Raw genomic sequence first — 17550 nt, forward strand, 5'->3', positions numbered from 1 at the left:
CGCTGGCTGTTTGAGGACAGACACAATGGGAGCAGATGCTTTCCAATGAACAACCATTACAAAAAAAAACATTGAAAAGAAACATTTCTGAACATACTAATTTCAGAATGTCAGACGTGTTGTGTTCTGGGATAATGCTGACCTGTGTACAGTACTTGACTTGTGCATACTAGAGTAAAAAAAAAAAAATAAAACATTTAGCTTAAGCTAAAGCAAACCTAAGCAAAAATTACTAAAACATGAAAACACTATGTTTTATTAGGTTTTGATGTGTCATTTGAAAAATTGTTTTAAAAAGGCAATAGGTTTTGTTCACAGTCATGAAGGACTGATTTGCTACTTGCTGGTTGGTTCTATCAGAGGGAGGGATATTATTATTCTAGAGAGCATGCTGTGTGTGGTATGGCTGGTTAGATGTCCCCATTAGCCCCTGCTGGTGCATGCTATAACTACAACATCTGGCTTTAAACAGCATCTATCCAAGTTGACACAATTTAAAAGCATATGAAGCATAAATAAAATTGTTTGCATGCAACATTTAGATCAAATATTGCTTTATATTTTCCCTAAATCAATTTCTGATTCTGTGCTCTTTAAAAAATAAAATGGCCTACTCAATGACATAGCGAGTCAGCCCTGGGCCCATATGCAAAAAATGTTTAAGGGTCCCCCCAAATGTTATGGGCTTAAACTCAGTTAACTTAACTAAGCCTCTATTGTTGATTTTTCTAAAGTAAATAACATTACATGAATCGTGAGTATTCACACACTGTTTAATCAATGATATTTTCCTTTTTAATATTTGCACCATGAAATAAAACATGAATATTTGAATGCATGTTGAAAAAATCTGAACAATTTAATACTAACGAATGTCTCATGAATCGATCAATCAAAGTTAAAAAAAAAAGTCAAATGACGGATGCCACAGACTTTTTTTTTTTTTGGAGTAGGCCTATAGGTGAAATTCTCATTTAACTTCACTTAATATAACTTGATTTTATCATCATAATTTTGACTTTATTCTTAAAATATTATGATGATAATCTTATTTATTTAGTTATTTTTCAAAACATGGCAGAACAAGTTAAAAGAAATAGTGAGGGGATATTGGAAATATTTTTTAATAAAAAAATGTTGCAAAAATGAATTTGACGAACATGACTCGCCATTTCCTCATAGGACGTGTCTTTAGAGAGAAATGCATCTTTATGGATTACATAATGAAAGAGTTTTTGTTTTCGATTTAAAAAATATTTTGTTTTTAAAATAGTAATTTAAAGCGTTCTATAAATATATTTAGCATGTCAGTGAAGCGCTCCTGCTCAAGACCAAGATGACAGAAAGTGCATCCTGTTTGTTTTCCTTATTTTACAAAAGCACAAGGTTTTGTTGATATTGTGAGTGCACAAAAATACAAGTAGACCCTTTGCAGTTCCCAATGATGTATACTCTTACCTTTAAGAGCAAAAATTAGCTTTAGCTTTAGCTTCCACGCTCCGCACAAACGATTTGATATATGCCTAAAAGTGCTCATTTATGCTGGTTAAATGTTTAAATGAATAATGTGAAAGTGTTTTATGTCTGTTTATTTTAGGTAAGTTGTGTTGGTTTGAAAAGGCTAAATTGGTCAAACATAATGCTCAACTCACTGTCTGCCGCTTGGGCGTTCCTTTTAAAAAAACAAAACTTGAATTTAACAAACATAAAATGTTCCAAACATATGACTTAATTAACTTTATACAGAAACAAAAAGAAATATGACCACTTTGCCATTAAAAAACAAAACTGAACTATTTTAATATCTGTATAATCGGGAAGAGAGAGAGAAAAAAGTCACGGGATCAGTCGGACTGAGTATTTTCAAGCTGCTGGACAAAGGCCAGGTCCATGCAGGGCTCTATTCATTCCCTCGTTTCAATTAAATGTTCCCTTCAAACAGCCCAGGCCCATATGCACCTGCATACCCTTCATATAAGACGCTACACCACTGGGCCTACTAAACCCACTAAAAGTGATGTTTGTCAACATTAGCTTATACATGGCCTCAAAGTTTACAAGCATGGACAAAATATTACATATCTATAATTTTTATTTTATGGAGTCAAAACACTGAGTATCCAATAATGGCCTATGCAGGGCACACATGCATCCTTTCACCAATAGATGGAGCAAGCAGAATATGCTATATAAATATGAGCTATGAGTTTGAAATATGAGTTTCCACTTAAATTTGACATAAATCATAACAGAGAGAAATTATAAAAACAAATATTTTTTTTAAGTTGTGGAAATTCTCTTTGTCTTTAATATTATATTTACAATATTTAAGATTTAAATAAAAAAATCTCAAAAGGATACAAATATGATTGTATAAGTTCTTGTTTAAGTTTTATCTTTGACAAATATAAGTGAAATGAACAAGCCTTTGGCTAAAGGAAATGTAAAATTCACATTCGTACAGTAGAATGTGTGTGTGTGTGTGTGTGTGTGTGTGTATATGTATATATACATATATATATATTTATATATAGTACAGACCAAAAGTTTGGAAACATTACTATTTTTAATGTTTTTGAAAGAAGTTTCTTCTGCTCATTATACTTTAAATTATCATTTATTTCTGTGATGCAAAGCTGAATTTTTAGGATCATTATCACATGATCCTTTAGAAATCATTCTAATATGATGATTCATTATCAAAGTTGGAAACAGTTCTGCTGCTTAATATTTTTTCAGAACATGTGATACTTTTTTAGGATACTTTGATGAATAAAAAGTAAAAAAAAAAAAAAAGAAGCTGTGTTTTTAAAATATAAATATTTTGTAATAACAATATGTACACTACTGGTCAGTAATTTGGGGTCAGTAATTTTTTTTCTTCTTTCTTCTTTTTAAATAAAATCAATACTTTTATTCAGCAAGGATGTGTTAAATTGATAAAAAGTGATAGTAAAGAAAATATATTATTAGAATATATATTATTAAAAAAAAATTTATTTTGAATAAATGCAGTTCTTTTTAACCTTTTATTCATCAAATATATTAGACAGCAGAACTGTTTCCAACACTCATAATAAATCAGAATACGTATTAGAATGATTTCTAAATGATCATGTGATAGACTGGATGTTACATGTGACACTGAAGGCTGGAGTAATGATGCTGAAAATTCAGCTTTGCATCACAGGAATAAATTATTTTTTTAAAGTATATTCAAATAGAAAACTATTATTTTAAGTTGTAATAATATTTCACAATATTACTGTTGTTTCTGTATTTTTGATCAAATAAATGCAGGCTTGATGAGCAGAAGAAACTTCTTTCAAAAACATTAAAAATAGTAATGTTTCCAAACTTTTGGTCTGTACTGTATATATATATATAAACAAGATGTGGATAAATAAGCTAGCTTGTTTTAAATGTGAGTGTAATATATATATATATATATATATGTAACATTTGAAATGAATTTTATTTTTCATAATTTTAGGGGCTATTTTGTCTTGGACCATAGATTCAGAACCATTGTTCTGTATTGAAAAATAGTTTCACTTACAATTACGACAAGCAGAGGTTTCTCAAGTCGAACAATTGGACAACAAGTACCCTTATTAACCTGTAGAGGGCACTATTCTACTGTTTTTATGTTTTACATAAGACACTTTGCTTTGCCAAGTAGTTAATGAGAAAAAACCCTTTTGTATTGTAAATCTCCCAATTTTAAACTCTTCTGTTTAAACAACTTGCATCAGTGCACTGGCAACACAGACGTTATTTTATATATATATATATATATATATAAGCTACAAATAAGCAAGAGTGAAGTGATTAACACTACAAGAAATTAGGTGTTTGTATTATCTTGACATATCCCCCTCTTGTTTGGATAAATGTCAAGAATGTGTCACCTTCACAATGCCAATCAGATGAAAGACAGAGGGAGACCACTTGACAGATTAGAGTGAATTTATGGTGCATGTGTATCACTTAAAATGTGTCTGTATATTTACAGTTACCATGATGGCATGTAAGATAAAAACATGCAAAATTATATATATATATATTGTTCAGTGATGTCTTTGGGTCTCTTTATGGTGAGCAGAGGGATGTGTGTCCTAGTGCTGCCTGGCAAGCCAAACACTGCTGTCCTCTTTTGCTCTCAGACACAAAGTTCACAATTAACTTTAAAGACCACACTTAACACTCAGCATGTTGGTTCACTTAAGAATCAGTAGCTCTTTGAGCTATAACCTCACAAAACTGCAAATCCTTGTCTGCTCTGTTATGTCAAAGCCATTACAGTTGGGATTCACACGTGGCATTCATTTGTATTAATTAAGTTTCAGCCTTGCTCAAAATGTTCTGTTATACAGCCAATTGTGGCCGGCCCACCTAAAACTGCGTTGAGCATTGAGACTTTGTTTCGGTTACAGATAAAAATCACAAAAGAAAGGAGGAACAAATAAAAGAGACAGAGAGGGGGGTCAGATCCTACTTGAGATTTCTCTCCCCACAAGACCCCCAAGAGAAAACAAGAGGAAGTAATAAAGACTGGAGGCTCTGCTTACAGAACTCACATGACATGTGGACTCTTAATATAATGCTGCTTCGATTTAAAACCTGTTAAGAGCTTTTCTGCTTGTCAAGTAAATTGTGTTGCTTTTGTATCCATTTCATGCTTGTTTTGTCTAAAGCTCCTCATGATTATTCTCATTAGCAGATGGCTCTTTTGGTATCTTTGGGAGACGAGTACCAGACATATGGATTTGATCAACAGGCCCCGTGCTGATGTTTTCTTTGGGCATGTTGACAGGCCGATAGACAAACGTCTCTCTCTTTCTCATTATCCCTCACACACACACACTTATTCTGTTACAAAGGCATTGGCTGACGGACAGTCTGGAGCACTCTAGGACAAGCAGAGGAAAAAGAAAGAGAGAAGGGCTGAACAAGTAGGGAATAAGCAAGAGAACGGGACGAGAAGAAAAGAGAGAGACACTCACGCCTCTGACTGCCCCTTTTTTCCTCCTCTGCCGCTGCTCTCTCTCACTCCTTCCCTTAGTCCCGCACCAGCGCACACACCCTCGCTCATTCTCACCGAACTTTTTTTCACTGACTCGCTTTTCAAATGATTTTGAGAGAGAGGGGAGATGCATTTGGAGGGTGTCTGAAATGCAGGAGCTCCACAGATGCCTGAGACCAGCGGAGAGATAGGAGACTCACCCTGCTTGGAAAAGATAGAGAAAGCTAAAGAAGAGAAGGACTGCAACAAACTTATACGCCTCAATATTCCCTCATAACCACTACAGGACGTTGGGAGTTTTTGGCGTTATCATGGTGACACTAAGACTTACATTGACTTTAAGGTTCACCTTACTTCTCCTGTACTGGTCATGCTGTACTGGTTGGCTGGGCCAGGCTCAGCGGTTGTCACTGCAGGGTTTGCGTCAGGTGGCCCAAACCCGGCAAAACCTCTCTGAGAGCGTGGAGAGCAAAGTGGAACGTCTCGGCCAAGTCTTCCGAAGGAATGTGCGTCTTCTTCGGGAACGGGGAGGCTGTCTGGATCTGGTCTTCCTCGTGGATGAGTCGTCCAGCGTGGGAGCTTCCAACTTTGGGAGTGAGCTGCGATTCGTGCGGAAGCTGCTGTCAGATTTTCCGGTGGCGCCGGAGGCAACACGTGTAGCGCTGGTCACATTTAGTTCCAAGAGTCATGTGGTTACAAGAGTGGACTATGTGTCTGCACCCAAAGCCCACCAACACAAGTGCTCGCTCTTCAGCAAAGAGATCCCCTCCATCACCTACAGAGGAGGTGGCACCTACACCAGAGGGGCCTTCCAGCGTGCAGCGGTAAGAGCAGCTGTGTAATCACAATGTCTGTGCATGTGAGAAAGAATTTAAGCACTAAATGAAATGTAATAGATAAAAGAGGAAATGACAGACATTAACATTAAGTGTCTAGCCACCTAATCTAGATTGAGTTGATTGAGATGAACTTTGATTTATGCTGAATGTTTTCAATGCTCCTCCACTGCTCTTTAATGTTCTTTAACTTATAAACAAACAGATAGCTAATAAATCTCAATCACTGAAGCACATTTAGCAGAAACAGAACTGCAAAGGCAAAATGATGGATGAACAACACTTAAAAGTCTCCATTCCTGGCAAGGTACCTCCAGATGTCATCTCTAAGTGAACACCACATGGTTTTATGTGCACTGTGATCTGGGACAGATAACCACAGAAACCAACTATCTATGTAGGGCTTTCTAGAACAGTGGCCGTACTTAAAAAAAAGTGCCTGGTAGGGCCATGCAGGTTGATTTGACCCCAGTTAACTTGCACTAAATACTTGGAAAAATAGCGAAATACAGAGTTGTTGGTTTCTAGCTGGAACAACTTTAGAATTTCAAGATCCAGACAAAGACGAAAGACAGCAGAAGTGACTCATTTCAAATAAATACATTTGTTAAAAATAATAATAAAAATAAAAAAAACCTTACCCAGTCTCACTTAACAGCAATGCTATAAATCGCAGCAAAATGATTTATTGCCTCATCTTGCAGCCTACTGCAGCTTCTACTCCCTTTTTCCGTTACAAATGATTATGACGTCCGTGTTTTCAGACATTTTCTTATCCTGAATGACATTTGTGGTTTGAAAAATGGTTTCGTTAACCCAGATCTGCAAATGTATTATGGAAGCACAGCAGGAAAGTCCTTTTGTTCATAAGCAATTAATTGGCATTGTAGTCAAACTGTAATATTTCATGTTTTTTGGCTCCTTCCCATGAGTCTAAATGGCTTGGAGGTCTGGGAGCTTTTTCCAGACACATTTTCAATCTTTCAGAGCTGCAGTGGTCAAAGGCCTTATCCACAGTTCTACTGCCCAGCCGAGGCCAAATCTCTCTGATCAGATTTGCCTTTTAGCAAGAACATCATCAATTGCCAAGCCTCTAATTCATTTACTCCACTGCATTTGGAGAATGAAATGTTGGGTTGGCTCTAAATGCATTTTATTTTGCTATGCCTGATGAAGGATAAAAGCTGCATTGTGTAGTCTCAAAAACCCAACATACTTATAAACAGCAAAGTGGTAAACCATTTAAACCTGTCTTGAGAATCTGCCATTTAACTACAATGATTAACTATAAAGAAAAGTACAAAGACAGATAGACAGACAGACAGAAAGATAGACATCTACGGATCTAAGTTCTTATGTAATCTCTCTTTGGTTCGCCCAGCGCTCCTGCTGATTCTTGCTCTAGCCACAGTGTTTGTCTGCACTTAGTGGGCATCATGGGTTGCCAGATCCCCAACCCCTTGTCCATTTGCCAAACCAGAGCAGAACTAGCTCTCCATAAACTTATTTCTCTCTCTCTCTGCTGTCCTTCTGAAAGTTAGTGAATGCTTTTAGTGCTTTCCAAATTCTTTGCCTGCTTTTCTGATCAGCCTCCATAGGGAGTCATTACATCGAAGTCCTTGACCAAATGGATTTGAAATTTCCAATGAATGCTCACCTCGACAAGGATTCTTCCTTTGCCCCAGTAGGGATTCTATTAAGAAGGGGAAGTCTATGGGAATTCTATATAAGCACATTTGAAAACACACCCACTAACGCATACATATGTATCAAGAGTCATTCTTCCTCAAAAATGACTATTCGTTTATCTTATGCAAGTAGTGTGGAGGTGAAAGGGCAGTTATATTTTTTGCATTATTGTTAGCATACATCCCTCCCATTTCATCCCCATGTGACCCTTCCTCCTACAGTCCCCCATCAGAAATTCCAGAGAATGTTTCTTTAAAGTGCCATTGACCCTTTTGACCTGGTTTTTGAAGCACAAGGCAGCAGGAGCGTTACTGTCATCGAGTCTAGACAGATCAACGTGTCCAAATATCTCATATTGTGTCTGCGAAAACATCTGTCAGTAAGTCTCAGAATGTGCTGTGCAAAATTAAAGCAAAGGGACATAAAAGCAAAGAAACAGAATGAAAGATCTGGGACAGCTGTCAAAACACAAACGTGATGTCTGGTGTTGATACAAATGACAGGAAATTTACTATGAATGCTTACAGGTACAATGTTTTATCTATCTATATTAATGCAAAGTGAGTGTCTACTTGTAGAAGATCACTATTTTTCACAAATAGCTTTAAAAAGCCCTGTGTGGATAAAAAAAAACCGAGAAAATCGTAACAATGAAATAGAAATGGCTGTACAGAATGCTTCTTTTTGGCAAGCATGCACTATGAAACTCTGGCACTTCCCGAGGCTGTTTTTGTGTTATTAATTAAGACTGATTAGGGAGATCCTTATGAGAGACAGCCTGTACTCTACGAACCCTGATAAAACAGTCAGGAATGCCTTTAAACCAGCCTGAGAGCCACAGATATGTCTGCAGACAGCTAGATAAGGGCCATTCGGTCTTTAACTGTCTGAAGAGGCAACATGTTTTACAATGAATCAGTTTTAGTCCTATTTAGGGGCTTAATTGTGTCTCTGAGTTGTGTTGCAGGAACATATTGCTTGGTCGCTTGTTACTGTGCGCTTTGCCTTAAGACACAAATAGTATGCATTTACCTTCACCAGAAATTGGTTTTTAGCACCTATAAATCTGGACACACATGTGACGGTAAAATGAATGCAACATGATGGCATGAGAAAACCTTCATCTGGTCTTCATCCATCAGTAGTCCAGCACCCGTTCTGCCGGGAAGCAGGAACACTTAGCCGGGTAAAATCACATCTCATGTATTATTGTTTCTTTGTCCACAGTAGACAAAATGATGCTCTGCTATCGAACTGTGGTTGTCAACCAGGGGGGCTCAGAAAATGTTAAGTGGACCACAATATGATTTAAAATGAGACAAAACAAGCATTAAAACAAGCTATAACAAGTAACAATCCAGATATATCTTACGTAAATTAAATTCATACATACCCCAAATTCCTGGTAGTCAAATTTGAGAAAAGTCCTATAACGGCAAGGGCATTTCTGTTGATGAATGTACATTTTGTTCTTGCCAAGCTCCAAAATATTTTTTATCAGACAGAATTTGTGTGTAAAAATATATTTTAAACATTCTTATCCTTAATATTTATCTACAAATCACAAACAACAAACAATTTATATAGCATTTTATACAATATAGATTGTTTCAAAGTAGTCTCACAGTACGTAAATGAAAAGTAAAAATAACAGAATCATTTAAGCAAACTTTTTTAAATACAAGAGGAATTCCAATTCTTCTGTAAAACAATTATGGCAAGACAATAGTGTCATCATATAGCACGAGTCAGTACAATGATGATTTAGTCCAGTTCATAACTGTGTTAAGTTCATCAATTGTGAAACAAGTTAAATTCAGTTATATGTAGCTCTACTGAAGGCATCAGTGTCATTTTTTTTTTTATCTCACTTCAATGTTGATTCAGTTCAGTTAAATAACTGTGTTGATTCTGCAAAATCCATCAAATTATGAAACAAATATGATACAGCTAAAACAGCTCTTCAGAAGACAATAATGTCATCATTCAGCTCAATTCAGTTGTTTAACCCTTTAACTGTCACCCCGTCCTGTATACGGGACGCCTACATTTACTTCACTATATTACAATTAAATCTAATCTAATCTTGACAAACTATATATCATTGGATAGGTCTAAGACTCCCAAATATATATTTTACCAATGTTTTTGTTAAAAATTATGTAGGAAAAGTAACAGATTAATTTATGAAAAGAGTGCACCCTCAAAAATCTAAATTATAACAGGAGTTTTGACCTTTGTTTAAAAAAAAGACTTCTTCGTTGCCTTTTTCTCTATCACATTTTAGAAATCATCAGAAATTATATATCAACTGAAAACTTAAAATCTCAAAATTCCTCCTTTAAAACCCATTTTAAAATCAGACATTGCATTACCATGTAAATGGTACATCAATATCATGTTACAAAATGTTTTCAGTCATGAATTATAAAATTTAAGTTTGAATCGTGCACTATACAGTCTATGTTCAAAAATGTGAGTGACAGTTATTAAATGTAAATTTCATACGAAATTGTCAGTACAGTCAATTTCATAATATAAAAAAAAATAAAAATTGGGGAGCAGCTGAACTCAAAAAGAATCACAGAATAAGACCCTTAGTGGCTCATTTGGTAACAAAACTCCACGTAGCTACTGGAGCATAGTCACAGAAATTTTATTATTGCAAAATAATTAGTCTCGCCTGCAGTTTTCACCTCATGCCAAACCTTTAGTCTGCTCTCACATTATTCCTGCTATTAACCACAACTTTCAGCTCCAGGAGAGCCCCATTCCACACCCTGAGAGCTACACACGCAAATGCACTTTGGAATATTTATAAACTGCAAAATGCTTCAACACAGTGATTAGTGGTAACTGGATGCTGGAGTAAGTCAAATATAGAGCGGTGGTGGTGTTCTCAGTCTGACTGCACCACCTACTGCACAGTCTACTGGCAAAAAATGCATAATATTGTTGAGAGAAAAATGGAAGAAAATAACAGACAAAAGACAGAGTTTCTGTTTATTTTAGCACTATTAATGACCCCATATGGTGAGGTCATTTCTGTCATGCGAGAGGTCACATTTCTGCTCTGAAGCATGAAAAGATAAAAGCATGCGTTTTTCCACCAGCTGCATACATGCACCACCAAGAGAGCATAACTAACATCTGTGGAGGCCCACTTCATCATCCTGAATCACCTGCAATTCCCAGATGCTATTTTTGTTTTAAGAGACCACTGTGGCTTTGGGATTCATAAATGGCAACAGGTGATGTCTGACAATGTTTTAAATTAAGAGTGAAATTCCAAAATGTGGTAAATTGAGAATTTTTTGGTTATTTGAGTGAATTTTGATTTATTTTCACTTTAGTTTCTCTAGGTCTGGCCAAAGTTAACCCAAACTCATCCATCACAGTACAGATAATCATATCAGAGAGATTATTTCAAGTGACAAATAGAGCATGTAGACTTAAAATGTCTTAATAAATAATAAACACAGGGAAAGCCAACCACATGCCTTTATTTAAGCATTAAAAATATTAAATTCCTGATTTAAATATGACTGTCACACTTTACAAAATGCCTGCTTTCCATACCTGAAAAATAAAATAATAATAATATTTATAAATAATAAAAGGACAAAAATCTGTGTTGCATGCCCTATTATGTTTATAAATGCTTGCAATATATGCTGTTCACTTTGAAACCTGGCTGCATCTGTAACTTAATGGCAAAACCTTTCTGTCTGTACAATTACAAAAAGAAAAACAAATGCACTGATGAAAGACTGTTCCTGAAGCCCTATTATTTAAAAAATCTACTAAGACTACTGATGTTATTATTCTAAACACTCTAAATTTGAGGAGGCAATATTTTTCTAAAAGAACACAAAGTGTCAGAAGCACTATTTATTTAAAAGAACTTTAAAATTCCAGAGGCAGACCATCTTAATAAGGGCTCTATGCAAAGGCGCCTGGTCTGTGGCTGTGCCCACACTATGATATGAAGGCTAGTAATTGGCAGCTCTGTACAGGCTTTCCAGGAGTCTCACTTAAAATACCTAAGGCCACAGTTATGTCCTTTGGAGTTCAAAGCAAAAAGCAAAAAAACAGTCAGGTTTCACCCAAAACACTCGAAGTAGCACTTGCATGCACTTGCTGTGCATTGTGTGTGTCTGCAATTGTAAACGATCTCATATGTGCTTGTGTACATGTGTGTTGAGGGGGAAGGGAAGGACATACCACAGAGGAGAAGCCACGGAAGTGCTGAAATGGATATCAGTTCAGCCTGTCAACAGCAACACATGGTCTGTTCTCCCTGAAAATAGATTCCTCTCTCCCCCCCATCTGTGCAATTACTGCCTTACATTAGTGACCCGTGCGCTTCTTAGACACCGGTCTGGAAAATATCTTACCTACGTGCTGTTGTGAATTTCTAGATATTTCAGTCATTGCCCTCACAATGCTTTTCATGATGAGAACCCAAAGTTAATAGTATGGGGTGCTTTTATTTGGCTCTGGTTGTAGCTATAAATAAAATTTGGCTAGGATGAGTTTGAAATTTCTTTAATTATTAAGATTTTATTAATTCTCACCGTCTCACTTGCACAGATCATTCCCACGTGTGATAATGATCATGAAGTGAAAGACATTTTTATGAAGAAAAACAAGTTTCACAATTATACACAGTGGAGTTACATAATATCAAAATGTGCACTGTTGTTATTCACAGGCAACCATGTAGTTATGGATGTTCTAAATTATAATTTGAGCATTTTTTAAACTAGCCTACTCCATTTGGAAAAGCGTCTGCAGTATTTATTTGATGGGCGGATGGGTTCCAGTGCTAGGTGGTTTCCATCAAGAACATGCAGTCTGAATTTTATGGGCCTTTTTAAATCATTTAAATACTCTGTTTTCTAAATAGTTATTTTCTTATTATGTTAATGCATCAGCTCCAAGTCACTCCACATAAAAACGCTGACTGTCCCCTCAGTCACTACTTCTCAACCAGGCGTTTTTAATCAGGTCCAGCTGGGGTGGCTTGAGGAATGCTGACACTCTTCTGCTCTGGGCCCTTGAGGCTATTTTTTTTTAACTAAACTGAACATTGGGGAAGCCCAAACAGATACAGGATCACTGTAGAGAGGAGAGATTAGAGTTTAACTGTCAGAGATTTCTCCTGTTCAACTTTAAGGCAGAGAACGTCTGCAGCTCAAAAGCACAGCTCTGGTTTAACAGAAAAAGGGAGGCAGGAACGATGGACAGTAGGTGGGCAAACAAAGGATGCGGTCTTAGTTTACATGCACTTACATTTACGTGTTATGATGTATTTATCCAAAGCAACTTACAATGCATTCATTTTTTTACTATTATGTACATTCCCTGTGAATCAGATCTTGCTGTTGCTCTATAGTTGAACTTGTCTGAATAGAATACTTTCATAAATGAGTCTAAATACCAAGATACTTGAAAGAATTACATTTAAATTAAAAAATTTAATTTATGCATTTAGCAGACACTTTTATCCAAAGCGACTTACAGTGCATTCAGGCTATCAATTTTTACTTATCATGTGTTCCCAGGGAATCGAACCCCCAACCATGCGCTTGATAGCGCAATGCGCGACCAATTGAGCTACAGGAACACTAAAGAATTGTGCACTTTTACATCTACTGAGAGAATAACTGTTAAGTAAACGTTCTAAAACATCAATATGAGGTTTGTAATTTTAAAGTATAATCAGTTAATATAAAAGCAACATCATGATTAAAGCATTTAATATATGCACAAAAAGCCATTTAATACTGAGAAGAAATATTTTTACAATCATTACAATATCTGATGCACTCCACAGTAAAGACTTTATCATTTATCTGGTAATTCATCCCTTTGAGTCTTTCCTTTTAAAAAAGGCATTACATCACACCGCGTTTTGATTAAGCGATTAACTTAAATGCTAAATTATTTATTTAAACCACATAGTCCACAAAACTAATATCCTGTATCTCCAGTCACCAATTCATGTTTAAGAACCATTTTGTCCTAATTGTTTTTCCTTCACGGTGTTTTGGTCTCCTTCACAGACATCTATTTGGTGGCTTGTGGCTTTTCTGTCATTTGCCTCTTGTCATTTAGCAAACCAAGAGTCTGGTTATATTGATGAGGCTTGTTTGGTTTCACAAGTATTTAGTCCTATCATTCAAATTTGTTTTCAATTACAGGGGATGTCATAATACATTTCATAAAAAGAACTGCTAAATTTTCTGTCTCTCTCAGTTCTGACATAAAGATCTTAAATAAGAGAAATCTAATTTAAAGGACCAAATCCAGACTCTTTTTTGCTTTTGCATAACTTTGTTCTTGTACTGAGTTCCTAGTACATGGCTGGCAGCACCAGAGGACCAGAGAGACCAAATTTGCCCTTGCATTAGATGAAATATTGTCAAGGCCTTCTCTCTTTTAAAAATGATTTCCTTCGCTGCCTTACTGTCCTTGGTTTGATAAATGGTGTTTTGACAGGAACCAACTAACCATACTCCACAATCCTTCTGTCCCGGTGTGTTATCCAGCCCAATTACACTCCCTTTATTCAAACTCCATCCAACCACGCACACTTGCACATCCTCTTCAATTCATTTCACAGACAGAGAGAACTGTAATAAGGATCTAGGGACTTCCAGCAGTCGGTAGATGCATAGGCCTACCCCATCCATTAGCCCAACGATCTCTGCTCCTGTCCTTCTAAACAAGGTGTAGTTGGCCGAGGGTGTCTGACATGTTGAGGAAATGAAATCAATTGTAATCACTCAAGGAGAACTAAAGGAAAACATAGTGCACAGTGGGAGGCATATAAACTTAAGGCATGAAACAGGAGTCTCCAATGTGCGAAATCAAACTGTGGTTTATATCTAGGGTTTCAACAGCTCAGCTTTGCAGAGAAAAATATTTAATATTTAAATGTTTTTTTTACAGGATTTATTGCAGACTTGTGGAAAAAGATGTAGTAATTGATTGAAATGGTTTGGTCCATCTAGTGGGCTTGTTTTTGCAGTGTAGGTTCATGTTGCTGGTATTCTTTGCCACTGGAACCATAACATGTCAAAACAGCTCAGACCTCCAACCAAGCAAATGAATGCACTCTGGTCACATGTTTACTCCATTCTGGAATGTTTCAGACAGAGATATGTACATGACTCTATTAGAAGCTAAAGAAATATTTATTTTAGTTTATTTATTTTTTTCTGCTGCCAACTGCTGAGCTAAAAAAACCTATAACACAACTCAGAAACATCACAGATTTTTGTTAAGAACACAGTGGTTTTGTTAAGAGTTTACTGACCTGACATCAGCTTTATAACATGGTAAGGTGTCTGAGAGGTTTTGAAATAGAATACCTTGCTGTGATGATCATGGTTCACTAAGCATGCCCATTACCCTATACAGGAACTGAACAGAGGATTATGTCTACGTTAGCAGCTGTAAAGGACTTACTGATTAAAGAATGTGAGATTCTGTGCAGACATGTCAAACTCAACATGGAGGCTAGTGCTAGACAGTAGATTGTTTGCCTAAATTCAAGTCAAAACTTAAAACCAGTAACATTACGAAACAATTATAGAGGTGGCTCCTATTCTGATGTCTAAAAACATGTACAGTACACATGTTAGTGTTTAGATCATGCTAAGTCAGACTGCAAACATTATATAATGTGGCATGCTCAAAGATGTCTGTATGACAAAGCAGGATTAACTGCAGTTGTAATGTATTAATTATACTTGCAAAAAAACATAGTGACACATTTAGACATACATAAAAACACACAACTGATCTCAACTGAATAGCATAAGGTCTGGTCCACACTGTACCTTATTCTGTCTGTGAACTGCTTGTCTAGACAAGAAAAGCTGTCTGACTGACATATAATGTGACAAGCCACTCTCTGTTTAATTTTTATAAGCTACATTAAAAAATAAAGGTTCTCAATGGGCATCAATGGTTCCAAAAAAAGTATGTAACCATTCCATTCCACAAAAGGTTCTTTATAGCGGAAAAGTGTTCTTAATGTTATTAAAATGCTCCTCACACTAAGAATTTCTTTTTTCTCAGACAGGATCACTGGGGATTTCTTCACATCACTACAAAAACATATAAGAGTTTATTTAAGATGGAAAAAAGTTTATACTACATGAAAAAAAAAGGAATCTCTACAAATAATTGTGGAAAACACCAAGAATAGTTAAAATTGTGTACACTTTGTGATTCGGCTGGTTCAAAGTGCTTTTTATATCACCCTGGTACCTTGTTAACACAACTTTGTTTCCAGGCAGTCTGATAAAAAAAAAAAAAACCCTGTGTTCTTACTCCCAGAAGTTGCGTAAAGTCAGTCATCACATCAAAGCATTGCAGACTGAGAAAATATTTTCCAGCAACATGCATCAGATGGTCAGTGAAGAGAGGCTGAGACTACTTTACAGGTGACCCTTTATGGTCTTAGGCTGCCAAACAGCCGAAACTCAAGTAACTATCACGTGTAAACTAATTTGTCACTATGAGTGAAACAAACAGCCATTTATACACCCATAATGTTGTGATTGCCTGAATTACTTGTAAAGTTTGTTTTGTCACAAAATACCTTTTAACTGAACTAATTAAATTAGCCACTAATGTGAGTGATTAACCACTGCTGCTTCAATGGGGGACGAGATGTGTCGGTTTGCGTATAAAAATAAAGTGGGTTTATAATGTGTAGGAGTGACTACAGTTGTGTGTAATTCTGTGGGTGCAAACACAGTATATGTGGTTGGTAATCAAATTTCACATCTCGCGTCAGTAACTGTTTTTCTTTTTCTTATTCCTGTGATCTCAGACAGTTGTCTACCCTGCTCTAATAATGTGCAGACATGTTTGTGTACCATGACCACCTCTGACTCATATCTAAAACTCCTTGCGCCTTCAATGTCTTTGAGCTGCCGCCCCATAAATGCCCACAATCACACCCTGTTTTAGCCAGTAGGCCAACTCCCATATAGGGCCCCACCACAGTGACATCACTGTGGTGACAACCAGCAGCAACTGTATATTTGTGTCTGGGTCTGTGTGTGTGTTAGAGAGAGAAGACAGTGAAAAGCACCAATGCATTCAAGTATAGGTCTCTGCAGGAAAGTAATGGGAGTTACCAGTTCAGGGTGTTTTTACACCATGATACCTGATTGGTTGACATCATAGTGACGTTAGGTTTAGTGGTGGGGTTAGGTAAGTGGGATCATTTAGATTGCATGATTTAGAAACACCCAGCAGTTTGAAAACACCCACATGGGGATAAACACCCACTTTTGCTCTGCAGAGATTTGAGGTGTGTGCTTGTATCACTATGTGTGTGTAATTGGAAGTCAGACTCGAGGCTTTGTAATTATTGTTTCTGTCTGAGATGCTTGAACTGCAGCCAATTAGACAATAAAGAGAAAAGCTGCTCTGTTTTCTACCAGTCCTTGAATTGGCCTTGTCCATTGACTTTCACAATCCCCTCCTCTCTCTGTGTCTGAAGCAATAAGACTTGTGCTCCACTTAGAGTGCCCTTAGAGAAAATGAAGAGAATTTCTCTGTTCCTCAACCAAGCCTCTTAATTACACGTTTAGACATAAAAGTCTTGTAAACAAATGTTCATGCACGTGAGTGTAAAATGTAGCTATGTTTGCCAATGAGACAGTCATTTTCTGCTGTTTTGGTGGTTTTGTAATGCCAACTGATAATGATAAATGCATCATAAAAGTATCACACAAATTATCATTACACCCTGTGTATTATGTTCTTCTGAAGCCGTACATTAGCTAGGCTAAAAATCTTTACATTTAAACAAGTTCTCCTTGGGCTGTCATGAGTATGAATGAATCTTTCTTTTATAAAAATGAATCTGTTGATCAAGCTCACATATCTGCATGATCCATTTCTCGGTTCAAGAGTTTAAAGGGGTTATATGATGCAATTAAAAATTTTCCATTCTCTTTGGAGTGTTAC

The 17550-nt window shown here is 36.4% G+C and overlaps 2 protein-coding genes across 3 annotated transcripts in view; one reads left to right on the plus strand and one right to left on the minus strand.

Moving 5' to 3' along the window:
• The window catches only part of txn (thioredoxin), a 90050-nt gene that overhangs the window by 18088 nt on the left and 54412 nt on the right, over window positions 1-17550 (minus strand). The window lies entirely within an intron of this gene.
• svep1 (sushi, von Willebrand factor type A, EGF and pentraxin domain containing 1) overlaps window positions 4856-17550 on the plus strand; it is a 63003-nt gene continuing 50308 nt past the window's right edge. For both annotated transcript variants that reach the window (XM_059528166.1, XM_059528174.1), the window contains exon 1: window positions 4856-5850. In XM_059528166.1, coding sequence (XP_059384149.1) covers window positions 5338-5850 — 513 coding nt within the window. In that variant the 5' untranslated portion in view covers window positions 4856-5337. The remainder of the gene's footprint in view (window positions 5851-17550) is intronic.

This window comes from Carassius carassius, chromosome 3, assembly GCF_963082965.1.
Source record: "Carassius carassius chromosome 3, fCarCar2.1, whole genome shotgun sequence".
Lineage (NCBI taxonomy): Eukaryota > Metazoa > Chordata > Actinopteri > Cypriniformes > Cyprinidae > Carassius > Carassius carassius.